The sequence below is a fragment of the Girardinichthys multiradiatus genome, chromosome 14 (genome assembly GCF_021462225.1).
Source record: "Girardinichthys multiradiatus isolate DD_20200921_A chromosome 14, DD_fGirMul_XY1, whole genome shotgun sequence".
Taxonomy (NCBI): Eukaryota; Metazoa; Chordata; class Actinopteri; order Cyprinodontiformes; family Goodeidae; genus Girardinichthys; species Girardinichthys multiradiatus.
The window spans coordinates 31,231,690-31,246,927 of record NC_061807.1 but is presented as its reverse complement, the minus strand read 5'-3'; the positions used below and the strand labels follow the sequence as shown (position 1 = coordinate 31,246,927).

Here is a 15,238-nt window from a genome sequence, read left to right as displayed (position 1 = left end):
GAAAAACGATCCTTGCAGGCTTCCTCCTCGGGCCTAATTATGGCCAAACAGTTGGGTTTAGTTTCATCAGACCATTGGACATGTCTCTAAGAATTTAAGTCTTTGCCCCTGAGTGCATCTGATAGCTGTAATATGGGCTTTTTCTGCTGCTTTCAGAGTAATGTCTATTTTCTTGCCGAGTGGCCTTTGGGCCCATGTCAGCACAGTACTCGTTTCACTGCGGATAATGACGTTTTCTTACCCACATTTTGAACCAAAACATGTTCCTCTCTGGAACACAGAACATATCTTCCTGGACTGAAGGTGGGCATTGCCTTGGTGTACATATATGAGTTAATTATTTGAACAGATGAATGCGGCACATTTAGGCATCTGGAAAAAGTACCCGAAGATGAACCTACCTTGTTGACATCCACAATTCCCTTTCTAATATTCTTGCTGATTTCCTCAGAATTTTTTTATGCTGTCACACAAGGAAGCAGTGAGTTTGCTGCCTTAAAACACATCCACAGGAATGTCTCCATTAACTCCCAAGTTGTGAAGACATCATTACAAAAAGCAAGATAAAATATAAAGTTGTAGAGCTAAAAGGGACATGAAGGACCACTAAAAGTTAAGAAGGAGAGGAGAGATGTGGCGGAGATGGACAGGCGGTGATAGTTATGCGATGTGACTCACAGAGAGCCGTAGTACAACGGATCAGTCAGGATGTGGTGACACATCTGCAGAGTGGCATTTCTGGAGGGGCTTATGAGAAGCTGCCGTCCCTGTTCAGTGCTGACAGACAGTCTCACACACATGCAAGCACACACACACACACACACACACACACACACACACTCTTGTTTTGCTATACGTAGTGAGGACCATCTGTTGACTCCCATTGACTTCCATTGATTTTCAGTCATTTTCAACCCTTCCTATGCCCTAACCCTGACAATAACCCTAAACCTAACTATTACCAGTGCATGCCTAACCCTAACCTTAACCTAAACTCAATTCACACCTAGTCCTAAACCTAACCGTTAGCAAAATAGGTCATGAGGACCAGCAAAATGTCCTCACTTTGATACAAACGGTCCTCAATTTGATGGTGAAATCGGGAAAATGGTTCTCACTGTGATGCCAAGACAGGAACACACACACACACACACACACACACACACACACAGACACACACAAAATTACTAGTGTGTGTGTGAAAATCTTCAGCACAGCGGGGTTGGCATGCATACTTATATAGACATAATTAAATAAAAATGCCTCTCAGGCCATCTTTCCCATCACCTTTGCATATTTGTCTGTTTAACCGCCTGTTATATAGTGATTGACTGGCAGCCCTGACATTTTAAAAAGAACATTTTACCCCCCGACTGTGCTTCGGTCTCAAGAAGTATTCATGCTAGGATTTTTATTTCCCCCTGCTGGGCAATGATCCAATAGGGACTGGGGTTCTGCAGTAATTTTTGGGAGATTATTCTTTGACAGTGCTTATATCTGCCATCATCTGCTGGGGAAGCAGCATCAAAGCCAGGGACTTAAAAAAGCTCAACAAGCTGATAAAAAAGGCTGGCTCTGTTCTGGGAACTCCTCTGGAACCTCTGGAGATCATTGTGGAAAGACAGATTCTTCATAAAATGAAGAACATTATGGAGAACCCTGATCATCCTCTTCATGAGACTGTCCTACAACAACAGAGTGTCTTCAGTCAGAGGCTTCTTCAGATCTGCTGTAAGACGGAGCGCTACAGGAGATCCTTCCTGCCCACAGCCATCAGCATCTACAACGGCTCTTTGAGGAAACCTTCATAATGAGCTACAACAACATTTAATTTCCCTCTGGGATTAATAAAGTATTTTTGAATTGAATATCTTGTTTTAATTGAACTGCCTTTATTTTGCAGATCAGTGCCTGGCTAACCAGCACCTTCCACACTTATTAGCACCCCTGGTAGAGATGCTTAAAAAGCCTGAAAAGTAAATATTTCCATTGCAGAAGCATTATCTCACACAGAAAACCTCATATTAATATAAAAGATTATAAAATCTCTAGTATAAAAGGTACTCCTAATAATAAAAATAAAAAAATAAGATTAACGGACACATTTTTTTAAAAACGTTTTAAGTTGAACTGAGTGTCTGGGGACCTTACTTATAGGTCCCCAGACACTCAGATCTATGACCTGTTTCCCTATAAGTAAGCTACAACTAGAAAGCCTAAAACAACTGGAGCTGTTGCAGAGAAGCCTGGATAAATTTATTTCATTTACCTTACCATGAAAAGTGGTCTAAAGGTCACTGTTAAAGAACTGCTAACAAAGATGCACATCTTGGGGTCACCATGTCTCCATAACCACCATTGGATGCTATCTACATGCAAACTATTTGTTTGAAAAACATGCCAGGAAGAAGTATTTTCTGTCAGATGAGACTAAGGCCCTGTCTCAATACCCGCACTTCCACCCTTGTGTCCCTGAATTGCGCGTTCCCGTTGATGGGTTCGAGTGCGTAGTGTGTCCCATTTCTCCAGAGTCGTCCTTAGCCCCGCCCCCTTTGTGCCCCACATCCGCCCTTCGGTGAAGCCCGCATCTAAGCGGACTTCGCCGAAGTATATTACCCACAATTCACTGCTGCAGATGACGTTCTGAGCAAAAACCAATCACAACCGTCAACGTAACCAGCCATCAAATCAGAATAATAAGAACTGCGTAAACTTTAGACAGCAAGCCGACAAATATATTTTTTTACTGGTTTTCCAGGCTCAACATTGTAAGATACCACTGGGTTCAGAGTGAGTCTGGGCAGTCAGTAGGCCATAACACTGAAGTTACCTTTCAAACAAACATTGGAGCATCGAGAGTCTGGTGTATAAGCCTCCTTCGCTTCCTGCACTTTATTCTCCTTAAAACAATTGCTTGTTGCAGTTTTAAATAGTTTTTTTAGCAGCAAGACTGAAAACAATGCTGGTTCCCGCCCTTTTTGATGTTGCAGTTACGGTGCAGAGGTGCAAGTCAATGACGTAACCCCTACTGTCCCAATTCTCCAATTTTGCACGCTTGTAATCTGCGCACTTCAACCCTTACATGCACTTGTACAAAGTAAACACTTCATAGAGGGGCGTAGGGTGTAGTGTGGGTATTGGGACAGGGCCTAAGATTGGTTTTTTTTTAGACAGGAGAGAATATGGCAAAGCAATTCATGCCCACTAATAAGGATGGCAGAGGATCTTTCATTTCTAAAGACACTGGGAAACTTGTTAGCATCAAGTTTTCCAAATACCATCATATTTTAATCGAAAATCTTATAGTTCTATGCCAGAAAACTGAAAATGGGTTGTCATCGGTTATTTCAACAGGATAGAATCCAAAACAAATGGCCTAATTGACAATTTTTAAACAGTAACTGAAGAAGGTTTTATATTATCAATTTATGACAAATGTGGCACTGGGGAGCAAGAAAAAAGAGGTGTTTCACGTGAACATTCTTTTTGTTAGGAAAAATTTTTTTCTGTTAAGAAAGAATGAATAGGAACAAAATACATAAAGACTAATTCAGCAAAGTAAAGCCCAAGGTAAGACAGAAAAAAGTGAAGTGACAGAAGGAAGAGCAGATGACGTGGACTCTATAACAGAGGAAAGAAGCTCTGACCGAGTAATCCCAGCAGAGCTCAAGAGACACCAGTTAACATGCTTAAAGGTGAAAAGAGATCATTGCAATGACGTGCACAGCCTGAATAGGCCAGTGACATTGTAATCTGCTTAACTGGTCAGTCACCGCTGCAGAGCAGACTGAGACAGAAGTATCAGTTTAACACACAACGTATAGGCAGGATCAAAATGACAAACCCAGAGAGTAAATACGACACAGGAAGCAAGGGACAAGGCAGAAAAAACACAAATCATTAAAAGACTTCAAAAGCAAAACAAAGTAATCACCAGGGTAACAACACCAGGGGCCTCCTAGGCATGGAAACTGAGGCAGTTGGTGTGGTTGTCATGGCAGCAAGAATATTAAGTGAAGGAGATGGTGAGTCTGAGAGAAACTAAGAGAGACAGCCTGCGGAGCAGCACCCGTCATCTCAGCAGGGAGATCAGGGTGTGCTTGTGTGTGAGGGGGACGTACCACTGGGAGGCCAGCATGGTGAATACGTCAGCCTGTGGGTTGGTAAAAATGCGGAGAAGCTCAGGGTCGGAGGAGAAGTGAGCCAGCAAGCGGAGCTCCACCTGGCAGAAGTCTGTCACAAACACAAATATTTCAATCACTACCTTAAAGTAGATTACCTTAAGGTTGTACAGTAGTGTGCAAAAGTCTTAAGTCATCACACATTAACTTTGTGCTTTATTTCTAAGAAGCCAAACTTTCTCCTAAACTCTTAAAGAGGTCTCGATCAAAATTTCTTCAAGCTTTCTGAACATTTTCCACCATCTGCCTAATCTTCCATATAATTTCAGTCAGTGCTATAAAAGAAAACAATAGTGTTATATGACAAGGGTTCCCAAATTGGAAGTCGGGACCCCCCCAGGGGGTCGCGAAACACCAAGTGGGGGGTTGCAAGATGATTTCAGAATCATCGTGATGTGACCACTAAGGTGTATGGAGGGCCAAAAGGGACAAAATTACTTAAATAAATATGAAACAAATCAACGTGTCCCGGGAAATAAATAAATGTACCATGAAATGTCTTAAATATTTACATAATATATGATGTCATTAAATAAATGTCATTAAAAATACATACAGATATTTTTTATAAACAGATATAGAGTGTAAAAATGATATGAATATGTTTTTAGGGGGAGGCCAGTCTAGCACTGGTATTTTGGGGGGGTCACAGGCTTAAAAGGTTTGGGAACTCCTGCTATTGTTGGGACCCACAGCCATGAGTTACAACGTGAAAGGCCAGTACAAACTTTCCTGGAACTTTCAAAATAAATTGCATTAACCTACTTCCGGCAGAACTTAGGAATTGGGGGTAGCAGCGGAATTCCCATGATGCCACTGGCTGCATAAAAGCACCTCCTTTCCAATGGTCCGACCTCTTCCACGCCGGTGATCATCGGGATAGGAGGAGACAGCGTGCTAATGTCTGTTTGCTGGCAAACAGACATTAAACTCTTCAACTGGATTCAAGGGTGTCATACGATCCCACGATCATATGCACAAGTTAAGTAGTGATGTACTCATGAATTACTGTTGAAAGAATACGGTATTCATTCATAAAAAGGGGTAAATTAAGGTATAAGCATTGCTTACTTTCTCTCTGAGGCCTGCAGAAGCAAACTGTCCCAGAGAAGTCCCCAGTAGAGACGCTGTCTCTACAAGCTGAGTGAAGCGGTTTTCCCTGTCTGAGAGAAGGACAACAGGAGTCGCATCCCCATGGTTACGGTAACGTGCAGTTTGGCCGGCCGACAGAACAGCCGCCACTCCCCACAGCTAAGGAGGTTAGCTGTTGCTGACCATTTAAAAACTGTGGACGTTTCTTCAAACTTCGCCGCCTTGGACAACGTTCCTCACCACAGTTCATGAGGTTAAATGTTTAGGCAGAGAAATAGAAGGATTTAGTTTGAAATGATCTAAACGTTTTTCATTTTATGAAGTTTGGTTTTGTTTGTGTTGAACTCAGACGATCTGCAGCACACGTGTTCAGTTTTGTGTTCTTTGTTTGTATGTTTTTAAAGTTAAGACAAACTTTACTTGAAGGGTGATTTTAAACAGAAGATTGATCATAACGCGCCGTCCGCACTTATGCATTTTAACCCTTTTATTGATGGTATTTTTAAAGGTGTGTGTTTGATTCTGGTGCTAAGCTATTAGCCTCCTTTATTAGCTTCAACTGCTAACAGGTAAGGACACGTGCTTGCTGCCAAATAATATTTACCCAGAAAGGTTTAGTTTTCAATCCAGTAAATAATGTGTCCCTAACAACATTTTACTAAATCTGATAACTAAGTAAACACCATTAAACCTCATTTCTCCAGAAAGACTTGGCTCTTTTCCAAAATATTCCCCTAAATATTTTACCATTTCCCTTAATATTTCTTTAAATATTATTTTAATAAATAAAAGCAGCTAATGAGACCCTGTTGAGAAATGGTCATCCAGAAGGTTGGTTTTATTCAGCAGATCATTCTCAAAGCATTATTTTATTAAAATAATATTTTATCTGATCTTGCATTGTGAATGGTTGTCTAAAGGTATGCTGATTATTGCCTAAGTTAGTTCCAAGACTAACTTCACTTCACTTCCAGATTCTTCAGGATAATCCTTGGTTCTCAAACATAAACATTGCATGGTAATGTTGCATCACTCTTTTTGTCATAATTTCCAATCACCTTTAATCAACTTGTTTATATTGTACATAGCCCATTAATCTTCGTTATTCTTTAATTCTGCTTGGTAGTTTAGTTGGATTGTTTTAGCATAGTAAAGAGTTTGTTGATTGAAATATGTTTGACTTTGAGTTGACTTATTTTTGTTAATAAATTCTTGTATTTTAAGAAATTGTGTGAATTAATTCCATATATGTGCAGAGTTTATGCTGTTCAATAATGTCAGAGCTCATCTCACACCTTTCTATTTTGTCCTAATACCATCACCTTACTGGGCTGGTATTCACAGGACAAATCTTAACAGACCGAAATATTATTAGATTAAATATTAATATTAAATAATATTCTCAGATTAATAATCCTAACACTATATATGCATAACTGACAACTCTGACAAGAACCAGTTTTGTATTGGCAATTAAGCAACTTGTTGCCTGTCACAGACAATTTTTTCCCTATTCTTTGGTTGAATGTGTGATAGATTAAAAAATAATAAATTCATATTCACATCTCTGGATAAATCAAGTTTCTGTTTGATTGATTTTAGTATTATAGTAAGTAGTATATAGTATAGTAAGTAGTATATAGTAAGTAGTATAGTAAGTATTAAACTGTGGAAAACCTTACTTTTGTGCGTAATTTTGTGTTGTCTGATTCTTTGTTTCTATCAAGTTGTCTGCTCCTTTTCCTGCAGGTGCTGATTTATTTATCAGTATACCTGTCTTGCATTTGTTCTTTGGCTCTTTATCTGCACATGGCAGTTTAGTGGGAAAAGTAGCCATCTGACAATCTTGAGGTTGTGGGTTCAATTTTAGCTTCCCATGTGAAATTATCCTTGGGTAAGATACAGTACTCCAAGTTGCCAACTAATACTGTATACTGGTGTATGGATGTGAGTGAAGATGGGTGACTTGTAGTGTAAAAGCACTTTGATATTTGAGTTGTTTTTATAAGGCTGACAACTCTATCAGGGGGTCCAAGTCTGACCTGCATCTAGTAAAATGTAGTAAAACTTCTCTCTTTTTCGACAAAGTCATTGCGATAAAACTTCTATTGGAAGCAAGATACTGATTTCTAACAGCTACTTTTGATGTCAATTTTATATTCAACTCTAAAAATTAACTCCTTATGGTGTCAAATTCCTGGACGTGAAAAAAATAACTGTGTGGTATTTTATGCATGGTTAGACATTATAGTGTAGCTGACAGAAAAATCTTTTTAGTGACATGCTTGGAAATTTAGGAAAGTTTTTTGGTGTAGTCTGTTACTTTAAGCTGTAAGTGTGAAGGTTATATTTGATAGTCTTCCATTCTGCAATGTGCTTGGGTTGAGATCTTTTAGCCATCTTTATACTCTTGATCTGATGTGCTGTGTCTTTAGCTGCTGTGCATTTGGCGACACCCCTTTGGATGGAAGTAATATTGATTCGTCAGTCAAAACGGTCTCATAAACCTAGGGCTATAGTCGCAGAGTCCTAGTGCTGGGTATGTACAGATACCGACAATTATGCCACACAACTTTCACAGTCCAGCAGACGGTAGCGACTGGCAGGAAGAGTTTAGGCCTTAAAAGCCACCTTGTTGAGAGAGAGTTGAGTAGATGGACTACTGTAGTCATATTTTAATGACTAAAGCAAACTAAATCATTATTTTTTGTTTCTTTTTAAAATATCAGAAAAACCAAATGACTTCATTAAAAAAAAGCAGTGAAGGTGCTTGTTCTTCAACTTATTACAGCAATGAATTTATTTGACTCAAATAATCTTGAAGGAAATTAACCTAATTTAGCTAAACAAAAACAAAATTTTAAAAATGTTGGGATTCTGGCTATAGTTGTTTTCAAGCTACATCTGATTAAAGTCTACCTAAATAAAATGTATGTTTATTCTTACATCAGTTTTATTGGTTAAATCAAAAAAGGTTTGTTAGATAGGTGCAATAAGAGAGAGATTTATTAACTATGGAGGAAAACATGGTGCATTTTTAAAACCATGCAAAGCTGCATGCATTAAACAGGCTCCAGAATGGGCACAAGGGCAAACAAACATATTTTTACTTGAAATAACAAAATAAAAGAAAGTTTATCATACATTTTTACTAGCGCATAGTACATAGAATAATCTCATCCATCTGGATTTATTCAGCATCTAATGAACAGCTAAGACATAGGATGAAGCACCCAATGTTAACAGATTTTGGTTGGGATGCCTGGAGGAGAAAACTGATGATGGGTAGATACAACAGTGTGTAGGATGAGATTTTACATGATATGTTGAAACTAGAGTAAAGTCGCATTTAAAATTATTGAGCTCAATCAGTTTGTTTTGCCACATATAATTTAATGGGGATAAGATGAAGAGAAGAATATCTCTAAACATCAAACAGCTCATAATGCAGACTAAAGTAAAAAAACACCTGTCAAATAAACAACTGTTAAAGATCTCGTAGGACTTGGACAGGGGGAAAAAGGATAAGATGCGCAGAGCGATGATGGTGAGGAGAAAGATAAGGAAAAAGATACAACTGCTCTGCTGACATAAGCGAGCAAGTTTCTAAAGATATCGTCTTGTTAATACTTGATGAGCTCCAGAGCACTTCCCCTGGGTGAGCCATGCGGTTCAGAAACATATTGCTGACCAGGATGTGTGGATGACAGAAAAAGAAGCAGATAAAGAGAAAAGGAGAAACGACTAATGTGCAGTATGATGTAGGGTGAAGTGACAAACAGAGCGCATGTGTGAATATGCGATCTTGTGACTATAACTGAGAGTGTCTGTGTATCAATCCAGACAAAAATAACTCTGACTTCCTGTAAATGCCTCTAAAGATTGATCATTAAATCTGGAACAGATCAAAATCAAAGATAATATATCTAACTAATACATAACTAAATACTCCCCTCCGGTTTTCCTCTCATTTCCTGTTGAAATGAGCATGTAAAGATGTTTAAGGTACAGTTGAGGCTAATTTGAATGGTTTGTCAGATTATTTAACAGCATATACACTTTACATTTTAACATCTGAAGCAGAAATATGTACTAAGTCAAAGTTCATTTTTTAAAAAGTTTTTCTTGACTTAAAATGAGATTTATGGACTGCTTCAAATGCCTTTTATTAAAACAACATTTGAGTATAAGCCATTACTCATATCTTTTAACGTTATTATTGGTGTCCCCTTGAACAGCCTTTGGTGATGCATTGCAGCACACCAAAGCTCAAAGCTTACAGATAAAAGCTTAAGAGCTCTGTGTGCTTATTGACTGTATAAAATGCCTCTTGTGGGCTGTGGTTGATGTACAAAGGCTTTTAGGAGGAATGAATTGATCAGTATACAGACTAAAAAAACCCAGACATGTGGATGCAAGAGGACTAATGAAAGCTAACGTCTCTAAATCCATCCTTCAGACATGAAAGTTTAAAAAGTAAATTCGGAACAGCAAAACACTGCCTAAAGAAGACAGCATTCAGTCACTGTAAAAAAGAGATTTATAAGGTCATATGGAAGCATTGAAATCAAGTTACTGCTGCTAAAGTAGATCTACAACTTGTTGTGTTTAGTTTTCACACACTGCCTCTTTATTCTGGTTTCATTTTCTTAAGTGACTTTGAACGCGCTAGATTGGCTGGTCTGGGTGTTTCAACACTTGCTTGTCACATCCTGTACAGCATCTCTCAGGTTCACAGAGAACAGGCTGAAAAATAGAGAAATAAGTGCCAGTCAGTGGCAGATGTGTGGATTAAAATGCTTTGTTGATTTCAGATGTCAGAGGAGAATGGGTAGACTGGCAACATTAGTTTAAATAACCGCTTTTTACAGCTCTAGTGGTGCGCTCAATTTGTCCTGATAGTTCGGGTCTGGGAACGACATCATTGGACTTGCACAAGCTGACAAAAGCATTACTGTTCATGTCTTGCATTCAGACATTAAAGGAACATATTCACAAAAATAGGTTATACGGTACAACTTGTGCCACTGGTTTATAAACTATCAGTAATGCTAATAAACAGCTTTCATGCACAGCAGCTGAGGGTGGAACGAGACACATGCTTGTACCAGAAATATCCAGTACAGCCTTGTTGGTTTGGCACGCAACGAATACAGCCCTGGTTTATATCTGAACACATGCAGAATGTTTATGTGTTGATGTGCACAGTTTTGTGCTGACATCTGACATATGTGCTTCCTAAGATTAGAAGTATTCCCGCCGCTGGTCTTGCACATTGCATCACAAACATTGCAGCAAGCGTAATCTGCATCGCATTTTGAAAAGTGGAGCCATACTTTCCAGCACTTTCTATCAGCCATGCTTCGTTGACGGTACCAGCGGCTACTGACGAGATTACGCTCTTGTGCGTGCAATGCTGTGTTCATGTCCGGCATGGAAAACTGCCCACTCTTCCACTCCCTCAGTGTCACTAAAACTATACAGGTCCTTCTCAAAATATTAGCATATTGTGATAAAGTTCATTATTTTCTATAATGTAATGATGAAAATTTAACATTCATATATTTTAGATTCATTGCACACTAACTGAAATATTTCAGGTCTTTTATTGTCTTAATACGGATGATTTTGGCATACAGCTCATGAAAACCCAAAATTCCTATCTCACAAAATTAGCATATTTCATCCGACCAATAAAAGAAAAGTGTTTTTAATACAAAAAACGTCAACCTTCAAATAATCATGTACAGTTATGCACTCAATACTTGGTCGGGAATCCTTTTGCAGAAATGACTGCTTCAATGCGGCGTGGCATGGAGGCAATCAGCCTGTGGCACTGCTGAGGTCTTATGGAGGCTCAGGATGCTTCGATAGCGGCCTTTAGCTCATCCAGAGTGTTGGGTCTTGAGTCTCTCAACGTTCTCTTCACAATATCCCACAGATTCTCTATGGGGTTCAGGTCAGGAGAGCTGGCAGGCCAATTGAGCACAGTGATACCATGGTCAGTAAACCATTTACCAGTGGTTTTGGCACTGTGAGCAGGTGCCAGGTCGTGCTGAAAAATGAAATCTTCATCTCCATAAAGCTTTTCAGCAGATGGAAGCATGAAGTGCTCCAAAATCTCCTGATAGCTAGCTGCATTGACCCTGCCCTTGATAAAACACAGTGGACCAACACCAGCAGCTGTCACGGCACCCCAGACCATCACTGACTGTGGGTACTTGACACTGGACTTCTGGCATTTTGGCATTTCCTTCTCCCCAGTCTTCCTCCAGACTCTGGCACCTTGATTTCCGAATGACATGCAGAATTTGCTTTCATCCAAAAAAAGTACTTTGGACCTCTGAGCAACAGTCCAGTGCTGCTTCTCTGTAGCCCAGGTCAGGCGCTTCTACCGCTGTTTCTGGTTCTAAAGTGGCTTGACCTGGGGAATGCGGCACCTGTAGCCCATTTCCTGCACACGCCTGTGCACGGTGGCTCTGGATGTTTCTACTCCAGACTCAGTCCACTGCTTCGCAGGTCCCCCAAGGTCTGGAATCGGCCCTTCTCCACAATCTTCCTCAGGGTCCGGTCACCTCTTCTCGTTGTGCAGCGTTTTCTCCACACTTTTTTCTTCTCACAGACTTCCCACTGAGGTGCCTTGATACAGCACTCTGGGAACAGCCTATTCGTTCAGAAATTTCTTTCTGTGTCTTATCCTCTTGCTTGAGGGTGTCAATAGTGGCCTTCTGGACAGCAGTCAGGTCGGCAGTCTTACCCATGATTGGGGTTTTGAGTGATGAACCAGGCTGGGAGTTTTAAAGGCCTCAGGAATCTTTTGCAGGTGTTTAGAGTTAACTCGTTGATTCAGATGATTAGGTTCATAGCTCGTTTAGAGACCCTTTTAATGATATGCTAATTTTGTGAGATAGGAATTTTGTGTTTTCATGAGCTGTATGCCAAAATCATTAGTATTAAGACAATAAAAGACCTGAAATATTTCAGTTAGTGTGCAATGAATCTAAAATATATGAATGTTAAATTTTCATCATGACATTATGGAAAATAATTAACTTTATCACAATATGCTAATATTTTGAGAAGGACCTGTCATTTAACACCTAGTATAAAAATCTAGATATATCTATTTTTAACTGCGTCCCATTTCCAGCACACTTTTTTATTACCTCAAATCTGGTGCTTTGAAGGAGCGAAAATTGTGTCTTGACAAGCAGGGTGGAGACATACTTCAATAATGGCAATGAACTTTGCTTTAAGTATTTGTCTCCAAAGTGCCCCTTTTATATGTTGCAAAGAAAAACTGCAAAGAAAAAAGCCGTGTCAAAAAGAATGAAGCGAGACTAAGGAGAGGCCCTATTATTAATAAAGTTAGTAGTTAAGTAATCAGATAAAAATCTTGTTTTATATTAAATGCTTGTATTTTAACCACCAAGATGCTGTTGGTTGTCCTCTTCCCATGCATTAGGATACTTAGAACCTTTCCATGTGCTCCTGCTCATCTCTTCTAGGGACCTAAACCAAACCTAGCCACGTGCTTTGGAAGGAATCCTTAAGGGACACGCAAAGCCTTTGTTCTCATTCTGGCTACGCTGTTTTTTCCTGTCATCATTTCCCACACACCAGCAGGGAACAGAAAATATCTCAGCTAAGAAAATTAAATAAAAAAAAAAAAACATATACCCACAGCCTGTAGTAGCAGAGGGAGAATGCTTAAAATTTGCAACAAAATAATTTATTTCACCATTTGGAAGACAACATTGTGTTGCTGAATAAGGTTTTTGTCATGTTTGGATTTGCAAACTCCATGAAAATCTGAATGTCTGTATTGGTTTCAAAGTTTGATACAGACAGACGAAGTGCAGATTGGAACATGATGGAAGATCATGTAAGGGCATCATGGAAAAAATTCTATGGCAGCCTTGTCTCCTCTAAATCCATGAGGTCATGTATACACATGTGTGTGTGTGTGTGTGTGTGTTTGCTTTTGTCAACATGATTATGCCTGCTGGAATGAGAACGTAACTCTGTCCTAACTCAGTGTGTGCATATGTGGCATCCTCACTCTTATCCTGCAGAGTTCCTCCAGCTAACCCTGTTCTGTCTGTCTGGTTATATAAGTGTGCGACTCTGTCAGGCCCAGCAGACACCCAGCAGCAGACAAACCCTTTCCAGGCTGACAGTGTCCCAATGTGCTCTCTAGACTAGTGCAACACAGGCGAGAGACAAAGACTGAAATGACCTCTTTCAATGGAGGCCATGTCAGGACAAGGCTGTTAGGCTGACTGAAAATCTGAACAGGATAGTGGTGACAACAGTGGTTTGCAAAACTATTCATACCCTTTAAACATTTGAAGATGTTTGCTGTGTCCCCAACATGGCTTGTCAGAAATGGGATTCCTTCTGGCTTTGTTTTAGCTTTCTGGCTCTTTCCACTCTTCCATAATTGCACATAGATTTGAGAAGTGTCCAACTAATAGTTGTCCTGTGGACAGATGTTCCCACCTGAGCAGCGGATATATGCAGCTCCTCACAAGTAACCATGGGTTGGTTGGCTGCATCTCTGAATATTGCTCCCCTTACATAGTCTGTCAGTTTAGGTGGATTGCCATGTTTTGGTAGGCCTGCTGCTGGGTCATGCTATTTCCATTTTTGGCTGATGAACTGAACAGTCTTCTGAGAGATGTCCAAAGCTTGGGATTTTGTTTTATAACATAATCCTACTTTAAACTTCTCCACTGCATTCTCCCTGACCTGTCTGCTGTGCTCCTTGGTCTTCATGATGCTGTTTGTTCACTAATGTTCTCCAACAAACCTCTGAGGCCTTCACAAAACGGCTGGATTTATACTGATTCTCGATTGGATTCAGGTCTGGACTTTGACTTGGCCATTCCAACACCTGGATACGTTTATTTGTGAACCATTCCATTGTAGATTTGGCTTTATGTTTTGGATCATTGTCTTGTTGGAAGATGAATCTCCGTCCCAGTCTCAGGTCTCTTGCAGACTCTAACAGGTTTTCTTCCAGAATAGTCCTGAATTTGGCCCCATCCATCTTCCCATCAATTTTGACCATCTTCCCTGTCCCTGCTGACGAAAAGCAGGCCCAGACCATGATGCTGCCACCACCATGTTTGACAGTAGGGATGGTGTGTTCAGGTGATGAGCTGTGTTGCTTTTACGCCAAACATATCGTTTTGCATTGTTGCCAAACAGTTGGATTTTGGTTTCATCTGACCAGACCACCTTCTTCCACATGTTTGGTGTGTCTCCCAGGTGGCTTGTGGCAAACTTTAAACGAGACTTTTTATGGATATCTTTGAGAAATGGCTTTCTTCTTGCCACTCTTCCATAAAGACCAGATTTGTGCAGTGTACGACTGATTGTTGTCCTATGGACAGACTCTCCCACCTCAGCTGTAGATCTCTGCAGTTCATCCAGAGTGATCATGGGCCTCTAGGCTGCATCTCTGATCAGTCTTCTCCTTGTTCGAGATGAAAGTTTAGAAGGACGGCCGGGTCTTGGTAGATTTGCAGTGGTCTGATACTCCTTCCATTTCAATATGATTGCTTGCACAGTGCTCCTTGGGATGTTTAAAGCTTGGGAAATCTTTTTGTATCCAAATCCGGCTTTAAACTTCTCCACAACAGTATCTCGGACCTGCCTGGTGTGTTCCTTGGTCTTCATGAAGCTCTCTACGCTTTGAACAGAACCCTGAGACTATCACAGAGCAGGTGCATTTATACGGAGACTTGATTACACACAGGTGGATTCTATTTATCATCATCAGTCATTTGGGACAACATTGGATCATTCAGAGATCCTCACTGAACTTCTGGAGTGAGTTTGCTGCACTGAAAGTAAAGGGGCAGAATAATATGGCCCACTTTTCAGTTTTTTATTTGTTAAAAAAGTTTGACACATCCAATAAATTTCATTCCACTTCACGATTGTGTCCCACTTGTTGT

General features: G+C 40.1%; 1 protein-coding gene across 8 annotated transcripts in view; it reads right to left on the bottom strand.

Annotated features, from left to right (window-relative positions):
* LOC124880916 (DNA polymerase nu-like) overlaps positions 1–15,238 on the bottom strand; it is a 76,379-nt gene that overhangs the window by 15,362 nt on the left and 45,779 nt on the right. For 6 of the 8 annotated variants that reach the window (XR_007041499.1, XM_047386336.1, XM_047386333.1 and 3 more), the window contains one exon: positions 4,122–4,233. Coding sequence is in view for 6 of the 8 variants with exons in the window: in XM_047386336.1 (XP_047242292.1) it covers positions 4,122–4,233 (112 nt within the window). In the remaining 2 variants the exon portion in view is untranslated. Of the gene's footprint in view, positions 1–4,121; positions 4,234–9,871; positions 10,020–15,238 lie in introns of those variants that run through there. The other 2 variants (XM_047386337.1, XR_007041500.1) reach the window with 2 other exon arrangements.